We start from the raw sequence: 27,820 nt of genomic DNA on the forward strand, positions 1-27,820 counted from the left end.
CAACCAATATTGTAAACTATAATAGTAAACTATAATAGCTCGTTGCGTGTCGGTGCTATGGTTTGTCGATGCTATGTCGTGTCGATGCTGTGGTTTGTCGATGCTATGGTGGTTCCCCGTTATTGATATATCAAACTGTAGAAAGTAATATCGATCTAACGACAAGGAACAATCGAGATTTTACCATAACCTCAAATTTTACTCAATCTTTATTAACATTGAACTTGTTAGCGCAATTACTATCATTCTACTTCAATTTTTATTTTTGTTTGTTCTTGATACCACACGGGATATAATCACACTAAGCTTTAACAAAAATGAAGAAAAACCGAATGTAAGTATTTATTTTATAGCATTTTCCAGTTATCACGTGTTCATCAAACCTGTTTTCATTTTTATAATATTGATTTACAGTTATTCTCAAATTACAAATAGACGTACCTATTATTTCAAACATTTTTAATTTCCAATTTTAATTATTTCAGTGCAAAACCATTCTTAGTTTGGTTGAAAGCGAGTTGAAAAAACTGAAACACTGTTTTCAAGAGTATTGTTGATCATTGAATATGATTTTTTTTAGGAAAAAGAATCCTGATCATGATCTTGACAGGGACACCAATGATTATGAGCCTACCGACTCTGATGACGATTATGATGACAATGAAAAAATTCTCCTGGACAAAGCAAAAAAAGGAAAATCATTTGCAGCGGAGTCCGAAGACGATGATGATTATGACACAGATAATGAGGTGATTCCTTCAATTGAATTTCAGTAACCTAAATAACCTGGTAACCTAAAGATTTAATGGTCTAATTGATCAGATTGATTATATTTGATTTTTACAATAACATTTTAGCAGAGAAAGCATTATAGGGGATTCTGTGATTTTAGCCTTACGCCGGGTTTCTAGAAAACTTATTGAATTTAATGGATCATTAAACCGATAGATTTAATGTTCCATTAGACTTGATAAATGTCCTAGCAACTGGGCTTCAGGCTATCTTTGTTGCTAAAAAATAATGATTTAAACCATGAGCTGGTTCAAGCATATACTGTGCAAACGGTACTAAAGCCAACCTAACGTAACGTTTCATCAAACACATACGTTTGGTCAGTCCAACTATGTAGCGTACCCAGAACGCGGAATTTTCTATTTTGTTAACAAAATAACAAGATGCATTGTATCTTATAATTTTGCGTCCACACTCTCGACAAGTGCGTACAAATGAAGACGAGATAGTGGGTGGCTGCATTTGCAGCGCTCGCTCTGATTTGCCTTGGCTAGCCTTCGCTCCAATTTTTGTCGAGACGAGGCGAGTGGCCAGCCGTGTGACAGCCATCCACAAGTGGTCAAAATTCATTGGTGGTTGACAGGATCAACGTGGCCAAGCCCACCAGCTTGTCAAGCGACTTGACGAAAGTGTGGACTAGGCATTAGAAACACTATACGAGCGCAATTGTGCTCGTATACGGCTCCTAGGTAAGAGGCTATGCGTACTGTAACAAACATTGATAGAAACGCAATCAAAATTTTGTCGCGTCTTATACGGTAGTTGGGGCCCTACACCTCACACTAGCTCGACTCAAATCGTAAGACTCCAGTTTTTCAAAACATACGACTTGGGCAATACCTCCTATAGTGAGGTCCACGTTATAATGGCCGTGTTTGATTAGCAATGGTATTGCTATCCTTGTCTATCAACAACAAAATATTTTATCTCAATTATGAAAATTCATGATGAAATTATTGAAAAATATAATTTCTTGCTTAATAAAATATAATTGATTATTTTAAACGAGAATGAACCGTTAATATTGTATCAATAAACATGTATCAGCTACATAATAATAAGTTTCTGTTCATGGCGTGGTCATAGGTATGGCCTCAAGTGAACAAGTCAAGAACATAAAAAACTTTCATAAGACAGGTCAAGAACAAAAGTTACAAGTGAAAACACACAGAGCAGCATGCAGTGAGACATACCAGGCAGTAAGACTAAAGAAGTTCGTCTCACTTCGAAAGAAGTTTATGCAAAGAAGTAGCTACTCACAGTCTAAGGATCACAATCATAGATCTCCTTCAGTGAATAAAAAGGGTTCTCCGGAAGGAAAGCCCTTAGTCTCTGGCAGAGTCCTGGCTGAAACTAGCAGCTTGTCCAAAATTCTAACTGGCTGGTAGATGAGGCTGCTCTGGGTCCTCACCAATCTACAGAAGGCATTGACAAGGAACGTTGTTTTCCTATCTTTCTCCACTGCCATTATAACGTGGACCTTACCAATAGGTGGCATTTACTTGAGTTGGATCTTAGACCAGTTATAGAATAGATACGGCTTATTGTATATTCATACTGAAAGTCGATGAAGCCATCATCTTCTGCCATATCTCCAAATCGAGACGTCAGCACAAGAGAGAAAACTTTTCTGTAGAGTTTGTTTACATTGTTTTCCATAGCAGATTGTGTCTATTTCAGCGGGAGCTTACCATTTTAATGAATAATAATTTACATCCTTCTGAAATAAACACAATCTGAAAGTTTTCTATCCGATGATGACGTTACGATTTGGAGATATGGCAGTAGATGTTGGCTTCAAAGGCTAGACTTTCCAGCGTGTCTATTCTATAACTGGTCTAAGAGTTGGATGAGGGGTTGCAGCGCTTCCACAACCCAGATAACTCTTGGGTTACCAAATGATACTGCCGATATGAAAACACCAGTCCTTGTCTTGTTAATTGTTACTACCATGCCCATGCATGGAATTATTATGTATTTTGTTTTATTTATACATTTACTGTATCTGTGAAATAAATAACTGTAATTGCCATCCAGGATCTAGAGGTCAGCTCTTCAAGATTCATCTATGCATTACGTCATGCAAATACTGATGCATTCATCTATGCAAATTTACGTTAGTGACTAGTCTTATACTGGTACAACTGGGGATTATCGATACTTAAGATCGATACTTTTCTATAACTCGACTCTCAACTGGCGGCGGTTACAAGTTATGGCGTGCCTGCAAGCATTACAGTGCTCTCCAGTAGCCTGCCTCCACCAGGTTTTTAGGGTCCTGGGCCCTGCTTACTTTCTATAAGATTATTTAAGAAATAAAACTCAAACTTTGTGAGTCCGAACAGCTTCTATTATGATAAATCTCATTACAGTCACAAATACTCACTCACTCTCTCTCTCTTTTGGCAGAGAGTTACTGGGAAGAATATTTTGAATATTCTTTCCAAAGAATGAACATTGATATGTCCAAAGCTCCGCCAATTTATGTAGGTGCATTACAATATTATTTTGTGTAGTTATTCCAAATTGCTTCTTTTTTCTTCATATCATATACAGTTCAATAATTATTTTCTTAGCTTATATCATGTAAATTCATCTACAGCTCTGCTTTATTGTAAGCTATTGTATATAAATGTATAAGCCAGTATATATTGTAATCTACATAGATAAAGTACTCAATCAATCTCTCTCCTGAGCACAATGAATCACATCCTCAATACTAATTCTCTCACACAACCTTCCTCTAGCGCACCTCGAAACGTTCTGTCCCTTAGTTTCTACGTCTTACTTTCTCAGTCTCTACGCGGTCATCACACTCTCAGGTCACCCGGCCAAAAGTTCAATTTCGTGGCCTGAGTGATGACTCAGCTATTCTAATAATTGATATTAGTATCCAGCTACTCCTTGAACGCTGAGGATGTGGCTCAGTGCCACGAAACGCGTTCGACAAGCAACAAAATCATAAGTGCTGTTGTAAAAGTGTAAGCTAACAGCACAATTTATTAAAAATAAATAATCATCTATCTATTGATCCCTTCATGAAATCTTCACGAATATGAACGTTTGTACTGAACTATCATTCATTCCCTCATCATATACTGGGCTTAAAATACTTGTGGAGAGTTATTTGCCTTAAAAAATAAATAATGAATTTATTCTTTATTCATTTATATATATATATATATATATATATATATATATATTATATATATATATATATATATATAATATGGCACTCACTCACTTACTGACTGACTGACTCACTCATTCGCAGAACTAAAAATCTACCGGACCAAAAACGTTCAAATTTGGTAGGTATGTTCAGTTGGCCCTTTAGAGGCGCACTAAGAACGGATTTGGAAAAATTTCCAAAGATACGCTCAAAATCTACGTTTTTATTTATTTATTTACCGTATTTATTTATTTGTTGATACAATTACAAATCATATGAATATGATGGGGATAGAACAACAGGCAAAGCCCAATACTATTCTGTTCCCAAATTTTGATAAATAATAAAATGTCCGAAATAATAGGTTATGCTCTTACTTAAACGTTTTTCCAGCGCTTTCTCAGCTTTATCAAGAACTAATGAACAGAAAATGTTCAAATTTACTACAGAAGCTCAGCTGGGGTGTAATAATGTTTTGTTAGAAGGAATTTGAAATAACGCCAAAGATACGCCAAAAATTAGCGTATTCTCAGTTCTTTTATCAAGTAATAGACAAAAAATGTTTAAATTTGGTACAGAGGTTTAGCTAGGGTCTAGAAATTTTGTGATGAGGTGACTTTAATATTTCATCAACGATACGCTCAAAATCAGCGTTTTTGTCAGCTTTTCTGCGTTTTCTCAGTACTTTGACTTTTCTGATGGAATGAAGCATGCTCAAATGAAAAAGCAGGCGAACGAAGCGAGCCCCCTGATCTCACTTTTGGACGATCCAGTCGGGGGTCCAGGCTAGACGGATATGGTGAGCGAAGCGAGCCTGACAGCTAGTTCATACAATAAGTACATCATTGTACTTAATTGAAAGCTATTTGCCTGTAAATAAATAAATAATGAATTTATTCTTCATTCATTCATACAATAAGTACATCATCGAAATGATAGGGCGAGAGGAGAAATAAGGTAACCTTGTGTGCTATTCGTCATCCAATCTAGATAAGGTTACACATAGTCCGAAATAGGAGTTTGAGCAGAGTGTTTCAATTGTTACATCTAATTGCTTATTAATTGTGTGTTATTTTTGTCAGGAAGGGGTTCTCGACGTCTACACATCGTCGGATGAAGACGAAGGAGATGCAAAACAGAATGAACAAGGAATTGAGGACAGCGACATTGAAGGAATGGAGGATGACGATGATCTCCCCGACACAAAAGCCTGGGGAAAGAGAAAGAACAACTACTATCACAATGACTATGCGGTCGATGATTCCGTTGGTAAGTGAGTTACATTTTCATCAACTCTTGCAAAAATTAAAACACTGGGATGTTGTCAAAAATATCACTAAATTAGTGATAGTTATCGCTAGATTAGTGATATTTTGACAAAATCCCAGTGTTTTCATTATGGATAGATATCACATCTCACCAACAACAGTATCTGAAATCAAAAAATCTGGTGTGGCGTACTCACACAACTATCCTTGCTGTTATGGAAATTGATCACCTGACGCTAGTGTTCACGCGCATATCAAGTCTACTATTCAAAGATCTGAGCCAGCTGGTGACAGTACAATAACGCTGGAGACACAAGAGGTCTGCTATCTCTTCATAGTGAATGATTTAATAGAATCAACAGTTTGCAATTAAATAGTCATATTTTCTCGAATTCCAAGCTTATTTTCAATTTTAGGTGAAAATGTTACTGAACATTAATTGCAGAGATTTTCATGCTCAATCTTTTCCACTTAAAATTTTTTGTTTAAATTGTATCTGAAGCCTGATAATTGGGAATCTAAAATCAAACTTTGCATAGATGGGGCGGAGCTCCTGAAATTTTTACAGATATGGGACTTTTGGCAGTTGATAGAGCTTATCAATGACTATTTTAGGTATAAATTTGATCAAAATCGTTGAAGCCGTTTTTGAGAAAATTGCGAAAACCCCTGTTTTTGACAACATACTCAACCGCCATCTTGAATTGCATTTGATCGAAATTGTTCGTGTCGGATCTTTATAGTGTAAGGACCTTATGTACCAAAATTTCAAGTCAATTCGTTAATTGGAAGATGAGATCGTGTACACAGACACACATACTACACTCATACAGACCAATACCCGAAAACCACTTTTTTGGTCTCAGGGGACCTTGAAACGTTTAGAAATTTGGGTATCTTAATTTTCTTCGGAAAGCAATACTTTCCTTACCTATGGTATTAGGGCAAGGTAAGTAAAATCTCGCAAAAATGTTTTATTCATTTATTATAGTGAGCTACGTTATAATGACAGTATTTTATTAACATTGGTTTGCTATCCTTGTCTGTCATTAGACAAAGCAGATAGAGCTATCCTTTTCCAGCTCTTCAACGTTGTCAGATCGTGTTTTAACTATGTTGAAATATAATTGAACAAAATATTTTATCTCAATTATAAAATTCATTATTTAATCATTGAAAAAATATTCTCTTACCGGGAAAAAATTAAAATTGATTTTTTTTAACAAGAATGAACAGTTTATATGACATTAGATACGCTGATATCAACTATTCTCTTTAGAAGGCGCAAGGTAGAGAATCGACAACATTGTTGTCCTAAATTTCTTCACTGCCATTATAACGTGGACCTCACTATAGTCTATCTAAAGTGAGATTGTCGTTATAAAGTCAGCATCTGATCAAAATTGGTTTGCTATCCTTTTCTGTCAACAAGCAAAGCAGATACTGTAGCTCTATATCCTTTATCAACTCCACATCATAAGAAGAAGAAGAAGAAGAAGAATCTCAGTTACCAATATTGATTAATAAATCATGAAAAGTTAGATTACCCTGGTGAAAAATTAAGATTATTCTCCTCAAGTAATGCAGATAACTCCATCCTTTTTCAGTTTCGCACTGTTATCGAATTGTTTGTAGAATATGTAGGAATATAACGAATCAAATTTCTAATCTAAACTATAATAAAGGAAAGAACTGGCTTATACACGTACGGGATAGGAAAATTATATTTGACGTATCATTACGTCTGAACTATTGGACTGATTAACTTGAAATTCTACATATAGATTCTTAATCAACCGAGGATGGTTATCGGCCTATTTTCAATTCTTCAAGATTTCATTATGTCAAGTTTTAAAATATAGACCCTTGCGGAGCACGGGTTACATGCTAGTCAATCCTAAAGAATGTGAATATTTATCATGAACATGATTCAACATTGAATTCTACTGAAATCTAGTTTATTTGGTTATTCCAAATACTGGTCTATCAACAATCTATTGTTTTTCACAGGTTTTTCCAAAGAAGCGGAAGAAGAGCAGGCTCTAATGGAAGAGAAGGAGGCGCGGACATTGCAAATGAAACTTGCCTCTCAGATGGAAAATGTTGATCTGTTAGGCGCAATAACTAAGGTAATTAAAACTACCTTTTGCTTTTAAATACTTGAAATAGAGTTTACATTAGTCAAGTTCCCTTGATCTCAAAAAACCTGAAACTAAATAATAAAAACTTGAATCTTCTATACCAATGTAAGCTATTCTTCAAGTCCTCTTCAATTCAAGTTTTGTTGATTGGCTCAAGAAGATGTTGAACATGTTTCACTTTTGCATTCAACTTGAGGGTAGAATCTAACCTAAATGGGAAAATAAGATAAAAACCGTTGTCTGTCAATGTAGAATGCAGATGAAGAAGAAAACTTTGAAATTAATTATATTCATTTTTCAGATCAACCATTGTTCACTTTTTATATACTTTTGAGATTATGGAAACTTGAATTCAAGTTTGCAAAAATCGTTCATTTTACAAAAATAGCTTTTTCAATTTATTTTCAAGTCAAGAAAACTTGAATTCGAGGAATGACTAATGCCTACTCTATTTTATACAGATTACTTTAAGGCTGTGCAAAGGCTAAAAATAAACTTTCTACTGGTGATATTTTTCAAAGTTTTTCTATTTGTATACTAGCAAACTATCAAATTTTGGCCTCAAGTCCCCAAGAAAAATATACAAATATTATTCAAGTTGCATTGAGGTTGAAAGCTATGTTCAGCTCTACTTACTTGTGTGAAGCATATTTTTCAAGTATGAAATTTATAAAAATATCTATATATAGTGAGGTCCACGTTATAATGGCAGTGGATAAAGATAGAAGAATAGCGATACCGATTCTCTGCATTAATTAATTATATTTCTACACTATCAAAAACATAATTGGTATCGTTGTGGACCTAGAAAAGGATAGTACCACCGGCTTTGTCGAATGATAAACTAGGATAGCAAAACCAAAGTTGATCAAATACTGTCATTATAACGTGGACCGCACTATAGGAATATACTGACTGATGAACATTTGGACAACTGCATCAGAATGGCGGCTACAACGTACACTCCAAACATCAAGAAAATACTTGATGACCAAAAAGAGTTCCACTGCTCTCATTGAAATGTAAATTTCAACTTTTGTTATACTTTTTCTATGGGATAAGTAGATTTCAACACTAGAGATGTATCTTAATAGTCAATAAAAGTGTGAAATTTCATTTTGCGTACCGTACTTTATTCAGTCTAATATTGGTAGTAGCTCACTAAAAGATTTATAAATGCTATTCTAGCTCACAGGCTCATAAGTTTGGCGACCATTGCTCTAGATCAACAATACCATGAAATCCATTCTCTAAATCTCATGGATTTATCTATTAACGAATTTGAAATGTTCTGTCCCAAAAATTTAAACTTTAGGCACTCATATCTCATAAAGTAAAGATCGGAAAAAAATGTTTTCCTGAAAAAACTTTTTCATTTTGATAGCTTGATGATATTCGAATCGAAAAACTTTGAAAATTATCACCAGTAGAAAGTTTATTTTTTGCCTTTGTACAGCCTTAAGGGCTGCTTTCCGAGCTCGGCATTTAGCCAAGTTCTAGACTTTGAATAGCTGGAGTTAGAAAATTGACTTTCCAAAACGGGGCGTAGTCGTAGTTTTTATGATAATCTTCATTTTCTCATGTCTACGATTGAAAAGTTTTTCCTTGACGAAATGAAACATTCCTAAATAATTTAAAATAGCTGAAACCTCACACTATTTTCTCTTTATTTTATTTTGTTCAATTTTCTAGTTTTTCGAAATTCAATTTAAACGTGGACTGCGACTACGCCCCGTTTCGGAAAGCCAATTTTCTGACTCCAGCTGTTTAAAGTCTAGAACTTGGCTAAATCCCGAGCTCGGAAGCCGGCCCTAAGTTTGCTAAATCGCTCGTTCTAGCTCTCTTGAAGTCAAGGAAACTTGATTCCAAGAAAACCAGACTAATATCAATTCTACTTTATACAGATCCTATTGAACTCAGTCACTACCCAATCAATACTCAGTTGGCTCTATCTTGAACAAAACAACTTACCGAATACTTTCTATTACTTTTTGTGTAGTTGAGGAGTTGATATAGTCGTAATTATTAATTTTAAATAAAAAGACTAAGAAATTGTCAAAAACCACAGATTTTATTGAAAGTTGAAAAGACCGGTTTCGGTTGTTTCAGTTTTTCAGAGATTGATAATAATGGTGTAACAACCGAAACTGGTCTTTTCAACTTTCAATAAAATGTGTGGTTTTTGACAATTTCTTAGTCTTTTTATTTAAAATTAATAATTTATTCAATTGTACCGAACAGAGTGTTGTATCGAAATCGAAAGAAGAAGCCAGCAGTGATGAGAGTGATGAGGAAGCATTCAAAATGGAGGACGAAATGATCAAACAGGATTTGTCCAAACTGACCAAGAGGGAAAAGTTGGCGCTCTTACAGAAACAGTCTCCTGAGTTCCTGGGATTGGTGGGTGATTTCAAAGGTACGTAAAGAATAAATGACTGGATTAAGAAGTATAAATAAAATATATCTGAAGAATAGTATCTATAAGGGCCGGTTTCCGAGCTCGGGATTTGGCTAAGTTCTAGACTTTAAACAGCTGGAGTTAGAAAATTGGCTTTCCGAAACGGGGCGTAGTCGTAGTCATTGTCAAAGTCAAGTTTGAATTAAATTGCAAAAAACTAGAAAATTAAACACAAAATAAAATAAAGAGAAAATAGTGTAAAGTTTCAGCTATTTTGAATTATTTAGAAATGTTTAATTTCGTCAAGGAAAAACGTTTTAAATTATAGAAATGGGAAAATAAAAACTGCGACTAGGCCTACTGTTATAAAAACTGCGGCTACGCCCCGTTTTGGAAAGCAAATTTTCTGACTCCAGCTGTTTAAAGTCTAGAACTTAGCCAAATCCCGAGCTCGGAAACCGGCTCTTAATGTTTTATGTTTACGTTTGGCGCGTCGGACTACAGAGTACGTCGGATTAAAAAGTGTCGGATTATCGAGGGACAGCTGTTGCTACAAGTAAACGTGGTTGATGGTGCATATATGGCTCTCAATCGGCCATATTAAGGCAATATGCTGCCATGCATCATGGGATCCAGTCTTGACCTTCTATATTATGCTCTATGGTACTCGAAACATACATTATTTGTTAATTAAACAACGAGTCCTCTAGCTCCCCTATCTCTACGACTCAAAATTCCCTATCCCATGGTTTATCTACTCAAGTATACTTTCTCTATGATGTAATGATTTGTTATCCATAAGAGATAAGTACATGCAGATGTTTTGTTTTGATAATGTGTATTTAGAATAGCTAATTTTGGCTTATTTAAAATGGCTTATTTCCAATAAGCATTGATATCGAAATTCATTGATGTGTGTAAGTAGCAAAAAACCGTTTTCACACCTATCGATTATCGTCCTCCTCTCAGAATTGTCCTCTGATTGGCTTAGTTGGTGAGAATTAGCCAATTGGAGGACAATTCTGAGAGGCGGTAAATAAATGTTTATGACGGAAAAATTGTGTTATGCATATTATCTTACTTGTGAATCTAGTATTATGTCTAATGCCAGTATTGCTTGATGACAATATCATTTTATTTATTCATTCAATGCCGGCCGATAATCGCAAGTGTGAAAACGGCCAATATCATGTCTAAAGGTGCGTACAGATATACGCGCCTCCAACATGCTCCGCGCACGGTCCGCCATCGCTCCGCACTCGCACCGATCATGAACGTTACGGGAGATGTTAGCTCTTCTCGCGTTCCTCTCTTGCTCCCCCGGTCGATCATCAATCGATCTGCTCGAGTGACGTTCGATTGCGGAGCAGAGCGAAAGTCTGTACGCACCTTAAGAAGTAGTACTACAGTGGACGTGTATTATTATCATTGGTGAGTGACAAACGTTTCGCCTTAGTAAAAAGAAGCCATCATTAGTCTAGAGTCACCTATGTGATTCCACCCATTATAATTACCAAACTATGCTGTCAAATCTTCACATTATGATTGCATCGGATTATTTTATTATTCCTTGAATTTTCATGATTCTTACAAGTGTTTTGTTAATTTTCAATTTCAGAGAGATTGAAGTTCGTGATAGACGTTTTGATGCCTGTCTCCAAACTGATTGATAGCGGCCACATAGCTCGGGATTCTCCAGCGTCTCGTTACGTGTCTACCAAAACTGCTGTATCTTTGAAGTTAGTTCAACATTAATTTTTATCAGTTTAAAATTCGTTTTTAGAAAGCCTAAAACCGACTTTACTAACTAAACAATTATTTCATAAGTTACAGCAAATATTTAATGATATACGACTTATTTATTTAATCATTCAGAATTACTAAACTTACAGAAAGGTACCACAGGTATGATATGATCTGATCATATATAGTCAGTTTCATGTTTTTCTAGAGGTGCGTACAGACTTCTGCGCCACAAACACGCGAATTTCAATCTTCATCAGCTGATGCTATGCTAATTATACCTGTATCTTACTGTTATTGTACAATTAACTTGATAAGTGAAATGCAAGTGTTCGTGGCGCTTAAGTCTGTACGCATTTTTATGTGTGTGTGTACTCTTATAGTCATAGATTGTTAATTAATTTCACAGTAATTGAAGGAAGATTCTGATAGATTTTTAATAATTACTGTATGAATAATTATGATTTTTTACCTACTTGATATTTCCAAATAATCGCAGAGCTCTTGAAATTCAAATTCAATTTCCAAATAATCACTGAGCTTAGAAATTGAAATTCAATTTCGTAGATTCATTGACGTTTGAAAGAAAGCGAAATAGAGAGACTATTTCCCCTGATACCCTTTCAGTTTTACGTAGATGGAACAGATTATCGATGATGAATTAACTCACTACGCACGATTTTATTTTTTCTTATGATATTAAGTTTTTGAATGAAAGTATAGGTATCTACCATATTATTCTTTTCCAGTTTATCATACTATTATAGACTAGCAGGATACCCGTGCTCCGCAAGGGTCTATTTTTAAACTTGACAAACTGAAAACTTGACGTAATGAAATCTTGAAAAATTGAAAACACACCTATAACCATCCTTGTTTAATTAAGAATCTATTTACAAATTTTCTAGTTAATTAGTTTAATAGTTCAGACGTGATGATGCGTTAAACATAATTCTCCTATCCCATACGTTTATAATCGCACACTATATTACACCAGTTCTTTCCACTATTGTAGTATAGATAATATTCCATATTTCCATGGCTCTGGCTGTAGAAATGAATTCATAATTTTACTTTTTTCAGCTATTGTATCAATCTGATTTTCTACCTTCTGCTGAAGAGAAAGGGAGTCGATATAAAAGGACATCCGGTTACCGAAAGAATATTGGCGTTTCGCAAAACCCTGGAACAACTGGATAACTTGGAAAGTCAAGAACTCCTCGATCAACTGAAGCAGATTGTTGCAGTGCATCAGAACGTCGACGATCTTAACTCGTGCACTTGTGAATTTGGTTCTAACGAACTGTGAGTACTCTAAAGAATTGGTATTCATCATATTTATGCAAATGATATTCAGAATAAATATTTTGTTTTGTTTTCAATTGATTTAAAATATTTCAAATTTAAGGATTTATAATTTAAATTTTCAATGGTTCATTTTACCAGACCGGTTTTCATAGATTAGGAGAAATACGTTGCTTTCAATTGAATCACACTACCCGGTGACAGTGGCTTGTTTTCAGTGTGGCCGCTCCAATTGAAATCAATGTGTTTCTCTCCATCATTATGATTGTAATCATAAAAACCGGACCGGTGAAAATGGATAGTATACATCCTTACAAGCCAATCTATACTTCAATAAAAACAATCTCTCATTTATTACTAACTAGCAGGTAACCCGTGCTCCGCAAGGGTCTATTTTAAACCTTGACAAACTGAAAACTTGATGTAATGAAATTTTGAAGAATTGAAAATAGGCCTATAATCATCGTCGGTTAATTAAGAATATTTATGCGAAATTTCAAGTTAATCAGTTGAGTAGTTCAGACGTGACGATGCGTCAAACTTAATTTTCCTGTCCCGTCCGTGTGTTAGACCGTTCTTTAATTTATTATATTATAGATTATATTATCAAGGTGTTCTAAATGATAAATGATTTTTGAAACTTCAATAAATTTATTCTGATATATCATATTGAATTTCATTCACAACGGTTGTATTTTTACGATTCTATTAGAAGGACACACAGGCCCATGCAGACCATTTTCTAAAGATTAATTTGGCTTAGTGTATGATGAGGTTGTTTTTATTCTTTGTTGTTGTTTTATATTGAAAATGATGAGTACATAAGATTTTTACTTTGTAAATTGCATTTTTTTTCAATAAATATATTTTGTCTGTCAAAAAACAACAACAGAATCTTCTTGGTGGCATTCAACACAAGATTAGTTAAGAATATTTTAATACTGCAATCAGCTTTTTCTTAAATCCAACATTAAATTAAATCTTGCTTACAGGGTGAAACAGAAGAAGCGGCTCAAACTACTGTCCAAAACAGAAAAACCTGAAACTTCGAATAAGAGGCCTCCGCCAGAGGATAATGAAACTAATAAGAAGAAGGTCAGATTCGTAGGAGAAGATGAGGAATCGCCTTTCACCAAGAATCTCAAATTGAAACAGAAGAAGAAGAAGAGAGAGGAAGAGCAAGAAGAGGAAGATGGCGAAGAGGAATCGGGAGAGGAAAACGCTATCGATGCAGGTAATTCAAATCGAGCAGTTCTCTTGACATAATTCATTAATTTGATCAGTTAAAAATTGAAATAGGTATTACTAATTTTAGTGCTGTTAGCCCTGAAGCAGTATATTTCTATTAGAATTTAGGAAAGTAACAGTTTTGGGCTGAACCTGTACTTTTCCCAATCATTTATAAGATAAAAACCATTATTGACATGTATATTCAAAGAAGTACAGTATAATTATTGAAGAGACTTGAGATAGTGTCAAAAAAATCCGCTTTATTTTAATAAAAGTATTATTTCACAGGAGCATGCTTTTTTAGAGTGAAATAATAATTTTTATTAAATTAAAGTGGATTTTTTGACAATATCTCAAGTGTCTTCAATTATGGAAAAGTTCCACAACATCAATATTCATGGCACAAACTTAATCTACTGTATTTTTTCTCCTAAGGCTACTTTTAATCTATTATATAAAAGCGAAATGGCACTCACTCACTGACTCACTCACTCACTCACTCACTCACTCACTCACTCACTCACTCACTCATTCACTCACTCGCAGAACTAAAAATCTACCGGACAAAAACGTTCTAATTTGGTAGGTATGTTCAGTTGGCCCTTTAGAGGCGCACTAAAAATCTTTGGCAATATCTTAACTCTAAGGTTGGTTTTTAAGGGTTTAAAGTTCGTCTTTTAGCATGTATATTCTTCTTCTCCCAATCTCTTAATTATAATTGAATTCCCATATCATATGTTACTATAGAACTATAATCTAGATAGAGTACCTCTTCGAAACAGTGTTTACTGGCAACTAAATTAATAATTTTGTCAGGTTGGCATTAGTTGAGTTGACTTTGTTAGGTTGGCACCAAGTTGAAGATTTAAATGCATTTATCGCGGAAAAATTGATTGGGCACTGCTACTTCAATCCTGGGAATATATATTACTAGCCGTCAGGCTCGCTTCGCTCGCCATATCCGTTTAGCCAGACGTTTAGTCTGGACCCCCGACTGGATTGTCCCAACATATGATAAAAATGCTCAAATGAAATGCAGGCGAGCGAAGCGAGCCTGCTGATCTCATTCCTAGACGATGCAGTCGGGGGTCCAGGGGCGGAGCCCCTGGCTAGACGGATATGGCGAGCGAAGCGAGCCTGACGCTAGTAAAATATAAATCTGAGTACCCTTTTAAATTATTTCGTCACGACATGTTTCGAAATAATTTAAATGGGTACTCAGATTTATATTTTTATTCATATTAATTAAACTCAATCTAGTATTTTACTTTTTGTGAGTAGTATCTCATTCTCTTCTTAACTTGTCCTCTTCTATATTTTGCAGATATTGTGTATACGTTGCGTGAATAAACTATCAATCTGTATAAATAAATGAGGCGTTGAATTCCAAACCGTTCCTCATCCACTAAAATCGAAAATTGAGTTATTGATGTTAGCTTATAAAGATGGCAGCCCTGCATCGACTAAACTATTCTTATGTTCCAGAAAAAATTTTAACCCATTCTAAATTGAGGTTGAAAATCACTTGTTGTTCCAAACCAATCTTCATCCACTCTCCTTTGCGTTTTAAATGATTTATCCTGCAAAGAAAGTGAGTTCCAAACCGATCTTTATCCGATGCTAAAATGGAGGCTCATCAGCAATTTTTGTTTCAAAGCGTACCTCATTCTTTGACAACCTACCTTTCGAATCGGTTCCAGTTTCTATTCCTAGATAATAATTATGACTTTAGTATAGAGTATAAAGTTGGTATTTCTGGGATTACCAATAAATATTATTGTTGGCAGCAATACATGCATCAAAACAAGAGTATTTAGGTACCTATAACTGTGGTAGTTATAGTGAGCAAAGAAGCATTGTTTCTGATCTGAGCTAAGTGTAAGCTGTCAGTTTCTTTAGCTATTTTTGGAGGAATATTGTCCATTCAGTCAGGAATAATGTTAAAGGTTTATTCTATTTCAAAAAAGACGAAAAATGGATCAAAATTGCTCTCTCATGTACAATATGTTCCAGAAAGGTCCAGCAATGGATGTTCCAAAACAAGCTTCATCACAGTTTATGTTGCAGAACGACCCTCATCCAAATTTAAATTGCATTTCTGCTCATAAATATTGTAAATTGATAGGATGGCCACTTGTTAAATCAAAGTTAATTTTGTTATTGATTTTTTGAAATCAAAACACAAAATGCTCCTCCTTCTCAATACAATTCTACAGGTTTTTCTTTATTTGCCAAAAATGAGATTTCATGGATGAGGATTGGTTTGGAATCAAATTCAAATTCATTTATTTGCCATAAAATAATACAGATTGATAAAATAAATATTCTAACTTACAAAATGACACTACCGGGAAAGAAAACTTGTGCGCCGGCAGTGAGTTCGAACAACTAGGTACAGCAAACATGTCAATAGAAAGAAAAAGAGCTTATTCAAACCACTAGAATAACTAAAATTATGGAAACCAGGTCACATCTCAATACTTACAAACGATAAGACAAAGTAACAAAATCACAAGCAAATGACAAACTTAAAAAGACCAATTCAAGGAAGCCATGACAATGGTTTTAATTTTTTAATTTATAACACAAGAATGAAACACTACTTAATGGATATAGATAATTTAAAATAAACATTTATCCTAATCCAATCCAGTATATGATTCATTATGGATTTTGTAATTCTATTAATAATGAATTCAGTTGGGACTTTATTTATAAACAAGTAACACTGATATTCAAACAGACGTCTACATACACTTAAGCTGGTAAAATCAATATAAAATTGTAATGGATTGATTGATTGATTGAGTACTTTATTTATGTAGACTACAATATACTGGCTTATACACTTATATACAATAGCTTACAATACAGCAAAATTATAGATGAATTTACATAATATAGACTAAGAAAATAATTATTGAACTGTATATGATATGAAAAAGTAATTTGTAATATATAACTATAGATATTATATTGTTATGCATCTACATGAATTGGCGGAGCTTTGGACATATCAATGTCCATTCTTCGGAAAGAATATTAAAAATATCCTCCCCACTAACTCTCTACCAAAACGTTAATTTAATTAATTAAACTAAGGATTAGTTTAATGTTTCTGTAATGGATTGGAGGGACGCAAATTATATGGATTATTCCTTAAGTTGAATGTGTCACTATTCTTATTAATGAATAATATGATTCTTTTAACATATGTTTGCCTCACTGTAAGCACCTGGAATTCTTGAAAAAGAAGTCTACTAGGGTACAATCTTGGCCTGCATAATGCAGCTCTGATAAGGTGTTTCTGTAATGTGAATAATTTGTTCATATGGATATCATAATCCAACGCCTCAAATGTAGAAATAACTTCTGAAATGGATGAATTTCTAATTATCTACAATTTTATTGATTGTACAAATTTCATGTAAAGGTGCGTACAGACTTATCCGCCACGATCACGGGCATATCAGTTGATGCTATGCATATTATATCTGAATCTCTCTGTTTGTGTTCGATGCGCGTGCTCGTGTCGCATAAGTCTGTACGCACCTAGATATCTCAAGCTTAATTAATTCAAATTTCATCGAAAGAAGATTGAATTACTGACTGGTGTCTCCTTAAAGTAATCAAATATATGTTTGACTTGCAGGTAACCCGTGCTCCGCAAGGGTCTATTTTAAAACTTGTCAAACTTAAAACTTGAAAATAGGCCTATAACCATCCTCGGTTACTTAAGAATCTATGTATGCAAAATTTCAAGTTAATCAGTCCAGTAGTTCAGACGTGATGATGCGTCAAACATATTATTTCCTATCCCGTACGTGTATAAGCCAGTTCTTTACTTTATTATAGTATAGATAAATTTGTTTTTAATTTGGGAGAGGAATATTGAAGGGTTCGCTTGTTTTCCTATCCCATTATCATTTTTATGATGTTTAAATGAATGAATGAATATTTTAAAATAATAATGTTATTCTGTTTCAGATGACTTGGAGGAAGGCAAGCGTGCCATCACATACGAAATGGCTAAAAACAAGGGTTTGACTCCAAAGCGTAAAAAGGAACTTAGAAATCCGAGGGTGAAGCATCGTAATAAATACTCCTCCAAAGTGGAGGGATGGAGTTGTGCCACCGCCGAGGCGGTGGAAATCGTCTCGATGCGCGGAAGATGATGCGCCATCGGACCTTCCTTATCTCCGCGGTCGGCTAGCTTTGCTGATAGCCGAGCGTCTTTCAATAATATTATTTATTATTTTTTCGTCACAATTTTACTTTGTGACACCCCACTCCTACTTGGGGGGGGGGGTGTTCGGAGCCCTCTATGGCACCACCTTAAAAGGCGTGAGCCATCTAGGCATCACCTTAAGAGGTGTACACCTCCCAGGCATCACCTTAAGAGGTGTATGCCGCTCAGGCATCACCTTTAGAGGTGTATGCCACTGCCTATGGGCATCATCTATGCCTGGTCTAAGGGCACATATTTACGCCGTCCATCCGGTAATTGGATTTTTATACGTGGCTTGCCAGCCCGTTTGCGCTTACCAGGTGTCGAGACTCGGTTACAGAACACTGGATCCTTCCTCCTTGAGTGACCTGGTGTGGGTTCCTGGGACGGTGGGACTACTTCATTGATAGTCGCACACTGCGTTGGCTCTCCTACGTCCTTATCCATTGAGGGTGGCACGGACTCCTCCACATCCATGGCAGTGGGGGGTGGTGTTGTCTTGTTCACATCCATGACTGTGGGGGGTGCTATTAACTTTTCCACATCACTCTCGGAGTTACCACTTGTGTTGGTGGCTGGGGCATGAATTGTGCCCCGCCGTTCAGAGTCATTCATCTCATTCCTGTGATCCATCACTATGTTGCCCGAAGATGCTTGTCTGGAACATATGACGATTCCGCCCTGGCATCAATCAAAGCATTGAGTTCAACTCCATTCAAACCAACCTGCATGAATATCCTTTTGTCGCGATCCTTGTTGTCTGAGATTCGGATTGTATAGCTGATTGTTGGGACTGCTGTTGTCTTAGTCCCCAATAAGAGAGATCGCGACATTATTAGCGGACTTGTAGGATTCAGTTGGGGAGGGTCCCACTCTACCTCTCTCGTGAATGTGTGAATATTCACCCTGTTTTCACGCATAAATTCTATGCCTAATAGCAACTCTTGTCCAAGTCCTTCCATTATAGACGCCACTAGTGGAACTGTGATTTGTCCTATAGTTACATTAGTTGTCAGCTTCCCATTTAATGGGGTAGATCGTCCATCAGCTAATTTTGCATGGTGATGAGTTGGTACCTTCCTTATCATCCCTATTTTTTGGATAACTTCATAAACCTCATTACTCATATAATTAGCTTCAGCGCCACTATCTAGCAATGCCCGACACTTTTTACCACCGATTGTCACAGTAATGAATAGTCTGTTGTCACTTGATGACTCTTCAATCACATGGATCCTGTGTGCCGTTTGCATCACTGCTGTCTTGTTCGGAGTTTTATTCTCCTTCTGCACATCACAGACACATTTCAGTGCTCTCTTTCCGCTCCTTTTACATGGTGGGATATCGGGACAGTGTGATCTCCAGTGCCCCGGTCTCTTGTATTGCCCACACATGGGTTCAGACTCACTAAGAGATGGTCTGTTACTAGTAGGGGTTATAACTGTCTCAACCTTGAGCCTTGTAATCTTTTTTGTGTCCTCAATCATGTGAACTCTCGAATTCTGTCTATTCTGTTTCTCCTCTGCTTTTATTTGTTCATACTCCCTCGCGAATTTTTCCAATTCGTTGATACTATGAACATCTGATTGCCGAATATACAATTTGTAACGTGGGAGGAGATTCTTATACACTCTCTGTAATTTATTCTTGTCTGTAAAACCTCCTCTACGCCTCATGAGTGTCAGTACTTCTTCGAGAAATTCGTCAAACGATTCACCTTCCTTTTGCTTCCTTGTCTGAATTAGATTCTCGAGGTCCTCCTCATAGGTAAGTGGGTAGTAGCGTGATCTGAAATCTGTCACAAAATTGTCCCATGATTTCCACTGGTCACGACGATTACGCATCCATAGAGTAGCTTTACCAACTAGTAATTCAGGTAGCGCGACTAGTAGTTGGTTGCCAGTGAGCCCATAGGCTTGTTGTAGCTCGTCTAGCCTTTCTAAGAAGCTGGGAGCATCTGATTGGCCGTCGAATGACAGTCTCCAGCTTCTACTTTGTCACATACCGCCCCTGGGTCCATGAGGGGGTTTGTGTGAATGTTGGTTCCAACTTCAGCATGCCTACCTGTTGCTGAGTGACCAGTCTCCCCACTGCTTCTGCTCATTATACCAGGTCTAGGGCTGGGATAACGTACAGTCATCTTCTTATGTTGTTCTACTAACAACTTCCTCAACTCAGCAAGTGTTCCAGATGACACTATGCCCCAATCTTGTAGAAGATTGAATGCCTCATCCTTTTTCAATCTATAGATCCAGGAAACTCTGGGTCGGCTATCACCTCGGGGTTATGTCCTCGACCGACTGATCCTCTGTCAGCTCCTGGTGTTGAACATCTGAATCAGACTCTCCCTGTTCACTCATGATTCTTACTTCGTTGCCTCGTGCCCCAAGTTCGGGCGCCAATCTATCACGTACACCCTGAGTAGCTTCAGAGGTGGGTGATTGATACCCAGGTGTTGCTCCTGGATGACTTCGCTCAGTCGTAATGTGGCGGGGAAAGGAGGCAAGTCGAAGTTCCTCTTCCTTCTTCTTTGTGCCTCAGCTGGCGTGAACAGCACCTCCTGGTGCTTCTGACGGCATGAAGGTCGCTCTCTTCTCTGATGACACCACTTTGATGTAATTTTGTATTGGCCTTATGGCCTCGGTTCCGCTCCAGTGAAGTAGGAAAAGGAAGGACAGACAGGATAGGGACGGCAGACAACGGTCCGCTGTGCCCTGGGAGATGGGAGGACAGGGACGGCAGACAACGGTCCGCTGTGCCCTGGGGGAATGGAAGGTCAGGGACGGCAGACAACGGTCCGCTGTGCGTTTTAAATGATTTATCCTGCAAAGAAAGTGAGTTCCAAACCGATTTTTATCCGATGGAGGCTCATCAGCAATTTTTGTTTCAAAGCGTACCTCATTCTTTGACAACCTACCTTTCGAATCGGTTCCAGTTTCTATTCCTAGATAATAATTATGACTTTAGTATAGAGTATAAAGTTGGTATTTCTGGGATTACCAATAAATATTATTGTTGGCAGCAATACATGCATCAAAACAAGAGTATTTAGGTACCTATAACTGTGGTAGTTATAGTGAGCAAAGAAGCATTGTTTCTGATCTGAGCTAAGTGTAAGCTGTCAGTTTCTTTAGCTATTTTTGGAGGAATATTGTCCATTCAGTCAGGAATAATGTTAAAGGTTTATTCTATTTCAAAAAAGACGAAAAATGGATCAAAATTGCTCTCTCATGTACAATATGTTCCAGAAAGGTCCAGCAATGGATGTTCCAAAACAAGCTTCATCACAGTTTATGTTTCAGAACAACCCTCATCCAAATTTAAATTGCATTTCTGCTCATAAATATTGAAAATTGATAGGATGGCCATTTGTTAAATCAGAGTTAATTTTGTTATTGATTTTTTGAAATCAAAACACAAATGCTCCTCCTTCTCAATACAATTCTACAGGTTTTTCTTTATTTGCCAAAAATGAGATTTCATGGATGAGGATTGGTTTGGAATCAAATTCAAATTCATTTATTTGCCATAAAATAATACAGATTGATAAAATAAATATTCTAACTTACAAAATGACACTACCGGGAAAGAAAACTTGTGCGCCGGCAGTGAGTTCGAACAACTAGGTACAGCAAACATGTCAATAGAAAGAAAAAGAGCTTATTCAAACCACTAGAGTAACTAATATTATGGAAACCAGGTCACATCTCAATACTTACAAACGATAAGACAAAGTAACAAAATCACAAGCAAATGACAAACTTAAAAAGACCAATTCAAGGAAGCCATGACAATGGTTTTAATTTTTTAATAAATTTTTTAATTTATAACACAAGAATGAAACACTACTTAATGGATATAGATAATTTAAAATAAACATTTATCCTAATCCAATCCAGTATATGATTCATTATGGATTTTGTAATTCTATTAATAATGAATTCAGTTGGGACTTTATTTATAAACAAGTAACACTGATATTCAAACAGACGTCTACATACACTTAAGCTGGTAAAATCAATATAAAATTGTAATGGATTGATTGATTGATTGATTGAGTACTTTATTTATGTAGACTACAATATACTGGCTTATACACTTATATACAATAGCTTACAATACAGCAAAATTATAGATGAATTTACATAATATAGACTAAGAAAATAATTATTGAACTGTATATGATATGAAAAAGTAATTTGTAATATAATAACTATAGATATTATATTGTTATGCATCTACATGAATTGGCGGAGCTTTGGACATATCATTGTCCATTCTTCGGAAAGAATATTAAAAATATCCTCCCCACTAACTCTCTACCAAAACGTTAATTTAATTAATTAAACTAAGGATTAGTTTAATGTTTCTGTAATGGATTGGAGGGACGCAAATTATATGGATTATTCCTTAAGTTGAATGTGTCACTATTCTTATTAATGAATAATATGATTCTTTTAACATATGTTTGCCTCACTGTAAGCACCTGGAATTCTTGAAAAAGAAGTCTACTAGGGTACAATCTTGGCCTGCATAATGCAGCTCTGATAAGGTGTTTCTGTAATGTGAATAATTTGTTCATATGGATATCATAATCCAACGCCTCAAATGTAGAAATAACTTCTGAAATGGATGAATTTCTAATTATCTACAATTTTATTGATTGTACAAATTTCATGTAAAGGTGCGTACAGACTTATCCGCCACGATCACGGGCATATCAGTTGATGCTATGCATATTATATCTGAATCTCTCTGTTTGTGTTCGATGCGCGTGCTCGTGTCGCATAAGTCTGTACGCACCTAGATATCTCAAGCTTAATTAATTCAAATTTCATCGAAAGAAGATTGAATTACTGACTGGTGTCTCCTTAAAGTAATCAAATATATGTTTGACTTGCAGGTAACCCGTGCTCCGCAAGGGTCTATTTTAAAACTTGTCAAACTTAAAACTTGAAAATAGGCCTATAACCATCCTCGGTTACTTAAGAATCTATGTATGCAAAATTTCAAGTTAATCAGTCCAGTAGTTCAGACGTGATGATGCGTCAAACATATTATTTTCCTATCCCGTACGTGTATAAGCCAGTTCTTTACTTTATTATAGTATAGATAAATTTGTTTTTAATTTGGGAGAGGAATATTGAAGGGTTCGCTTGTTTTCCTATCCCATTATCATTTTTATGATGTTTAAATGAATGAATGAATATTTTAAAATAATAATGTTATTCTGTTTCAGATGACTTGGAGGAAGGCAAGCGTGCCATCACATACGAAATGGCTAAAAACAAGGGTTTGACTCCAAAGCGTAAAAAGGAACTTAGAAATCCGAGGGTGAAGCATCGTAATAAATACCGCAAAGCACTGATCAGGAGGAAGGGACAGGTAAATTACATGTTTTGCTAGATATTTCAATTTCAACTTTAGTTTGTAAATTCCCTTTCATAATATTCCTATTAATCAAGAGAACCCAAGTTCGAATCTCGACCGGGGCAAAAGTTTTTGACCACAGCACAATCACATAGATACGGCCACCTCGTCTTTCGGAGGAGACGATAAGCCGTCGGTCCCGACTACCTGAAGAGTAGTCGTCATCTCTCATCATCATCCCTTTCACTCATCACCCACGCACAGGCCTAAGAGTTTATGTGGGCATCATCCTTAGTATTTTTATTATTAGATTACCGTCATGATTATAACAATCTCTTATCTTGAAACAGCTACTCTTCTTATAATTAATTATTTTCATGCATCTTTTGTCATGTTCCTTTTTTCTACAGTGGAACTTAGATATAGTACACCCCAAGGTCTATAAATACAGGTCATGACACAATCCGGTGATGCATTGCAAAATCGCCATTTTATGGCGAATTTTCAAATTTATCAGCTGTTATCATTATAGAGTAACATTATAGAGTTATCATTATTGAATAACATGATGTTATTTTGTTATATTGTTCAAGGAATATTGCTTGGCTTTGAATTGTAAAATAAATTCTTCCTAAGTTACAGAATAAAATATTTATATTCCAACTGTAGTGAGGTCCACGTTATAATGGCAGTGTTTGATTAGCAATGGTATTGCTATCCTTGTTCATCATTCAACAAAGCGGATAGCGCTATCTCTTTCTCGCTTTGCTCTGTTGCCAGATCGTCTTTCAGCTATTTAGAATTAATAATTAATTAATAAAATATTTCATCCTTATGATGAAAATTTATTATGGAATTATTGAAAAATATAATTTCTTGGTTAATAAAATATAATTGATTATTTTAAACGAGAATGGACAGTTAATAATTACATCATTAAACCTGTATCAGCTACCATTTATAGAAGGCATTGACAATTCAGAGGTTCGGCAACGTTGCTCTCCTATCTTTGGTAGAGAGTTAGTGGGGAGGATATTTTTAATATTCTTTCCGAAGAATGGACATTGATATGTCCAAAGCTCCGCCAATTTATGTAGATGCATAACAATATAATTATTATCTATAGTTATTATATTACAAATTGCTTTTTCATATCATATATACAGTTCAATAATTATTTTCTTAGTCTATATCATGTAAATTCATCTATAATTTTGCTGTATTGTAAGCTATTATATATTGTAATCTACATAAATAAAGTACTCAATCAATCAATCAATCAATCTTTCTTTACTGCCATTATAACGTGGACCCCACTATAGGAACTGGATTGTTGATTTTTAGATTGGGAACTTCAAACTCTTTTTAAGGTTTGCCTTTTGTCCCAATGCCTTATGAATCATAACAAGTTACAAGAATAAGAACAATTTTTAATAATAAAAAAATGAATGATTAGACCATTCATTATTGAAATTTCATTATTAAAAAATCGAAAACTTGAATTCACATAATTATTATCTGAACCAGAATATTGTTTTTTAAAAAGCATAATGCATGGTTTTGTTATGAGCAGATTGGAATATTTCAAATATACCGCCATAAAGACCCCACATAATGGCCGCTCCATAAGGAACACGAGTGTCATGACCTCTATTTATAGACCTTGGTACACCCCGTCATTTTCTCTGCAATTTCCTGAAACGTCCATATAGCTTCAACCTTGATTTAATACAGACCTCGTAATAGTAATTCTTTTGAGCGGTCCCTTGAAAAGTACAAGGTGCGGCAGTCAATCGGGCGATTTTAAAAGCGTTATCAAGAGTGAATGATTAGATTTATTGACATGAAACATACAAAAACACAGAGTAAAGATAGTAGCATTTAGTTTACAAGCTCAAAAAACTAAAAAAATAGAAAAGAAAAGTCTTATTTTTGAAAAATAACATCTGTCAGATGTCCACCATTGTATGCACTCTTCTGCACTCTTCAGTAAGTCTTCTGCTAACATCGCTCATTACACGTCGCAGCATCTCCACTGGAATTTGTTCAATATCATTCTGAATTCGATTTTTCAACTCCTGAATTGTGTGTGTTGCTGGAGACATAATCACTTTTCCTTTTAAGTAGCCCCACAGAAAAAAATCGCAGGCTGAAAGATCGGGGGATCTGGCCGGCCATCCGATATCCCCATGTCTCGAGATTACATGATTGGGAAACATGTTCCTTACAGTTTCTGCCATGGACTTTCTTGCAGTGTGACTGGTAGCCCCATCTTGTTGGAAGAACGTGTCTCCGTTCACAGGAAGATGAGAAATTGTAGGAGCTAAGAAATTCTGCAACATTTGGACATAGCGTTCCCCTATCACAGTTACAGCCCTTTCCCTCTCATCTTCAAAGAAGTAGGGACCAGTAATTGCAAAAGAGGATATCGCCCACCATACAGTAACTTTCAAGCTATGGAGTGGTTTCTCGTGGATTTCGTACGGGTTTGCGTCTGACCAATAGCGGAAATTTTGCATGTTAACGTATCCTGACAAATGGAAATGTGCTTCGTCGCTCATCAGTAAGTTGTTAATAAGATTCTGGTTTCCATAAATCAACTGCAGAAGTGTCTCACAAAATTGAAGTCTGTTTCCATGGTCTTGGTCCTGTAATGCATGAACAATTTGAATTTTGTACGCATGGAAATGAAGATCTTGATGTAAGATTCGTCGAACGCTGCGGTCTGAAAGCCCAAGTGCCACAGAATGACGACGCGCTGAGCGGCGTGGACTCCGTTCAAAGGCCTCTCTAACTACCGCTATGTTCTCTGGTGTACGCACTTTTTTTGCACTACCACCTCTCTTCTTCACTGTAGAACCATTTGCCTCAAAGTTACGAACCCAGGTCTTTATGGCATTGGCTGATGGAACAGCATTATTACGATGAATCTCGAACTCTCTTCTAAATTCACGCTGAGCGATCACATAGCTGTCCCCGTTTTTAATGCTTTTACGGCATAAGCACGCTGTGCTCCTGTCCACTGCTCCTTTGCTACTAAAATGCTTTAAAGTTTTCTACACGATGGGCGTTCTCACATCGTTCTCCCCACTCCAGCCAAACGAACACAAGCGCTGTTGCAAAATCGCCCGATTGACTGCCGCACCTTGTACTACAGTATATCGAGGTTCCATTGTATATCCAATTCTTAGCTTTATTCACTCTATCTCATTCAATTACTAGTAGTTACTCAATCGGATGCATGAAAGTTTCAAGTTGCAAAACACATTTTAATTTCAACTTTACGATGTAAAACTTTATCCTATTTTCTAACTTACAACTTTTTGATTTCAGGTGCGAAATGTACTCACAGAATCAACGAAATACAGAGGAGAGGTGTTCGGTATCAAAGCCAGTGTTATAAAGAGCAAGAAACTCAAATGAAGAAGTTTGCCAACGATAATTTTTGTGAGCTATATAAAAATGAATTTTATAATATACTTATATTTTAACTAAGAAAGAATTATCGTTTTATCGACTTGAATTCCCTACCTATTTTTGGAATCCTATCCTCCTATAAGGATAGGCATTAGCCTATCACAGTTGAAAGTTTAGTTGATTTGAACCATGGAGAAAATATAGCATAAGAAGATATCCCATGGTCTAGGGCTTTCGTAATTCCACTGTCAACTTAAGCTGAAAGTCCTAAGAGTTGTTTTTGGTGAAGCTATGTGACGCTGGTAGTCTCTCATATTGTGCCGTTCTTACACTCGCACCCGGCCAAAACAGTAATAAACGATAATCAGCTTGAGACAACAACCCGCTTGAAATTTGGAACATAAATGACCTAAGTCATGGGATATCTTCTTAAAATATATTTTCTCTATGTTTGAACTCAATGGTCTACTCATATTTTTAAATAATGTGATTGATTCACTTTTTGTGTAGTTGAGAAGTTGATATTGTGGTAATTATTCATATTGAATGAAAAAGGCTAAGAAATTGTCAAAGACCACAGATTCAATAAATCTGTGATTTTTGACAGTTTCTTAGTCTTCTTCATTCAATGTGATTGATTTTAAAAGATTAATTTTCATTCTGTTTTTCATGTATTTAGTATTTCCCAGTTTCAAAATACTTGGGTGAATATTTATAATTTGTTTCCATTAATTTTTTTAAGCATTTAGTATTTAT

General features: G+C 35.8%; 1 protein-coding gene across 2 annotated transcripts; it reads left to right on the forward strand.

The window, feature by feature from the left end:
• Positions 1-142: 142 nt before the first annotated feature.
• Positions 143-27,149, forward strand: LOC111048836 (something about silencing protein 10). 2 transcript variants are annotated; one of them, XM_039425476.1, is made up of 10 exons: positions 143-334; positions 581-749; positions 5,047-5,233; positions 7,243-7,361; positions 9,615-9,789; positions 11,390-11,510; positions 12,598-12,819; positions 13,812-14,053; positions 23,517-23,662; positions 26,981-27,149. In XM_039425476.1, exons 1-10 carry the CDS (start codon positions 318-320, stop codon positions 27,068-27,070), a joined length of 1,488 nt encoding a protein of 495 aa, XP_039281410.1. In that variant the 5' UTR covers positions 143-317; the 3' UTR covers positions 27,071-27,149. The 2 variants fall into 2 exon arrangements, with proteins under 2 accessions (XP_039281410.1, XP_039281412.1); XM_039425478.1 differs by lacking the exons at positions 23,517-23,662; positions 26,981-27,149 and adding an exon at positions 18,037-18,239.
• Positions 27,150-27,820: the final 671 nt, after the last annotated feature.

This window comes from Nilaparvata lugens, chromosome 4 (genome assembly GCF_014356525.2).
Source record: "Nilaparvata lugens isolate BPH chromosome 4, ASM1435652v1, whole genome shotgun sequence".
Lineage (NCBI taxonomy): Eukaryota > Metazoa > Arthropoda > Insecta > Hemiptera > Delphacidae > Nilaparvata > Nilaparvata lugens.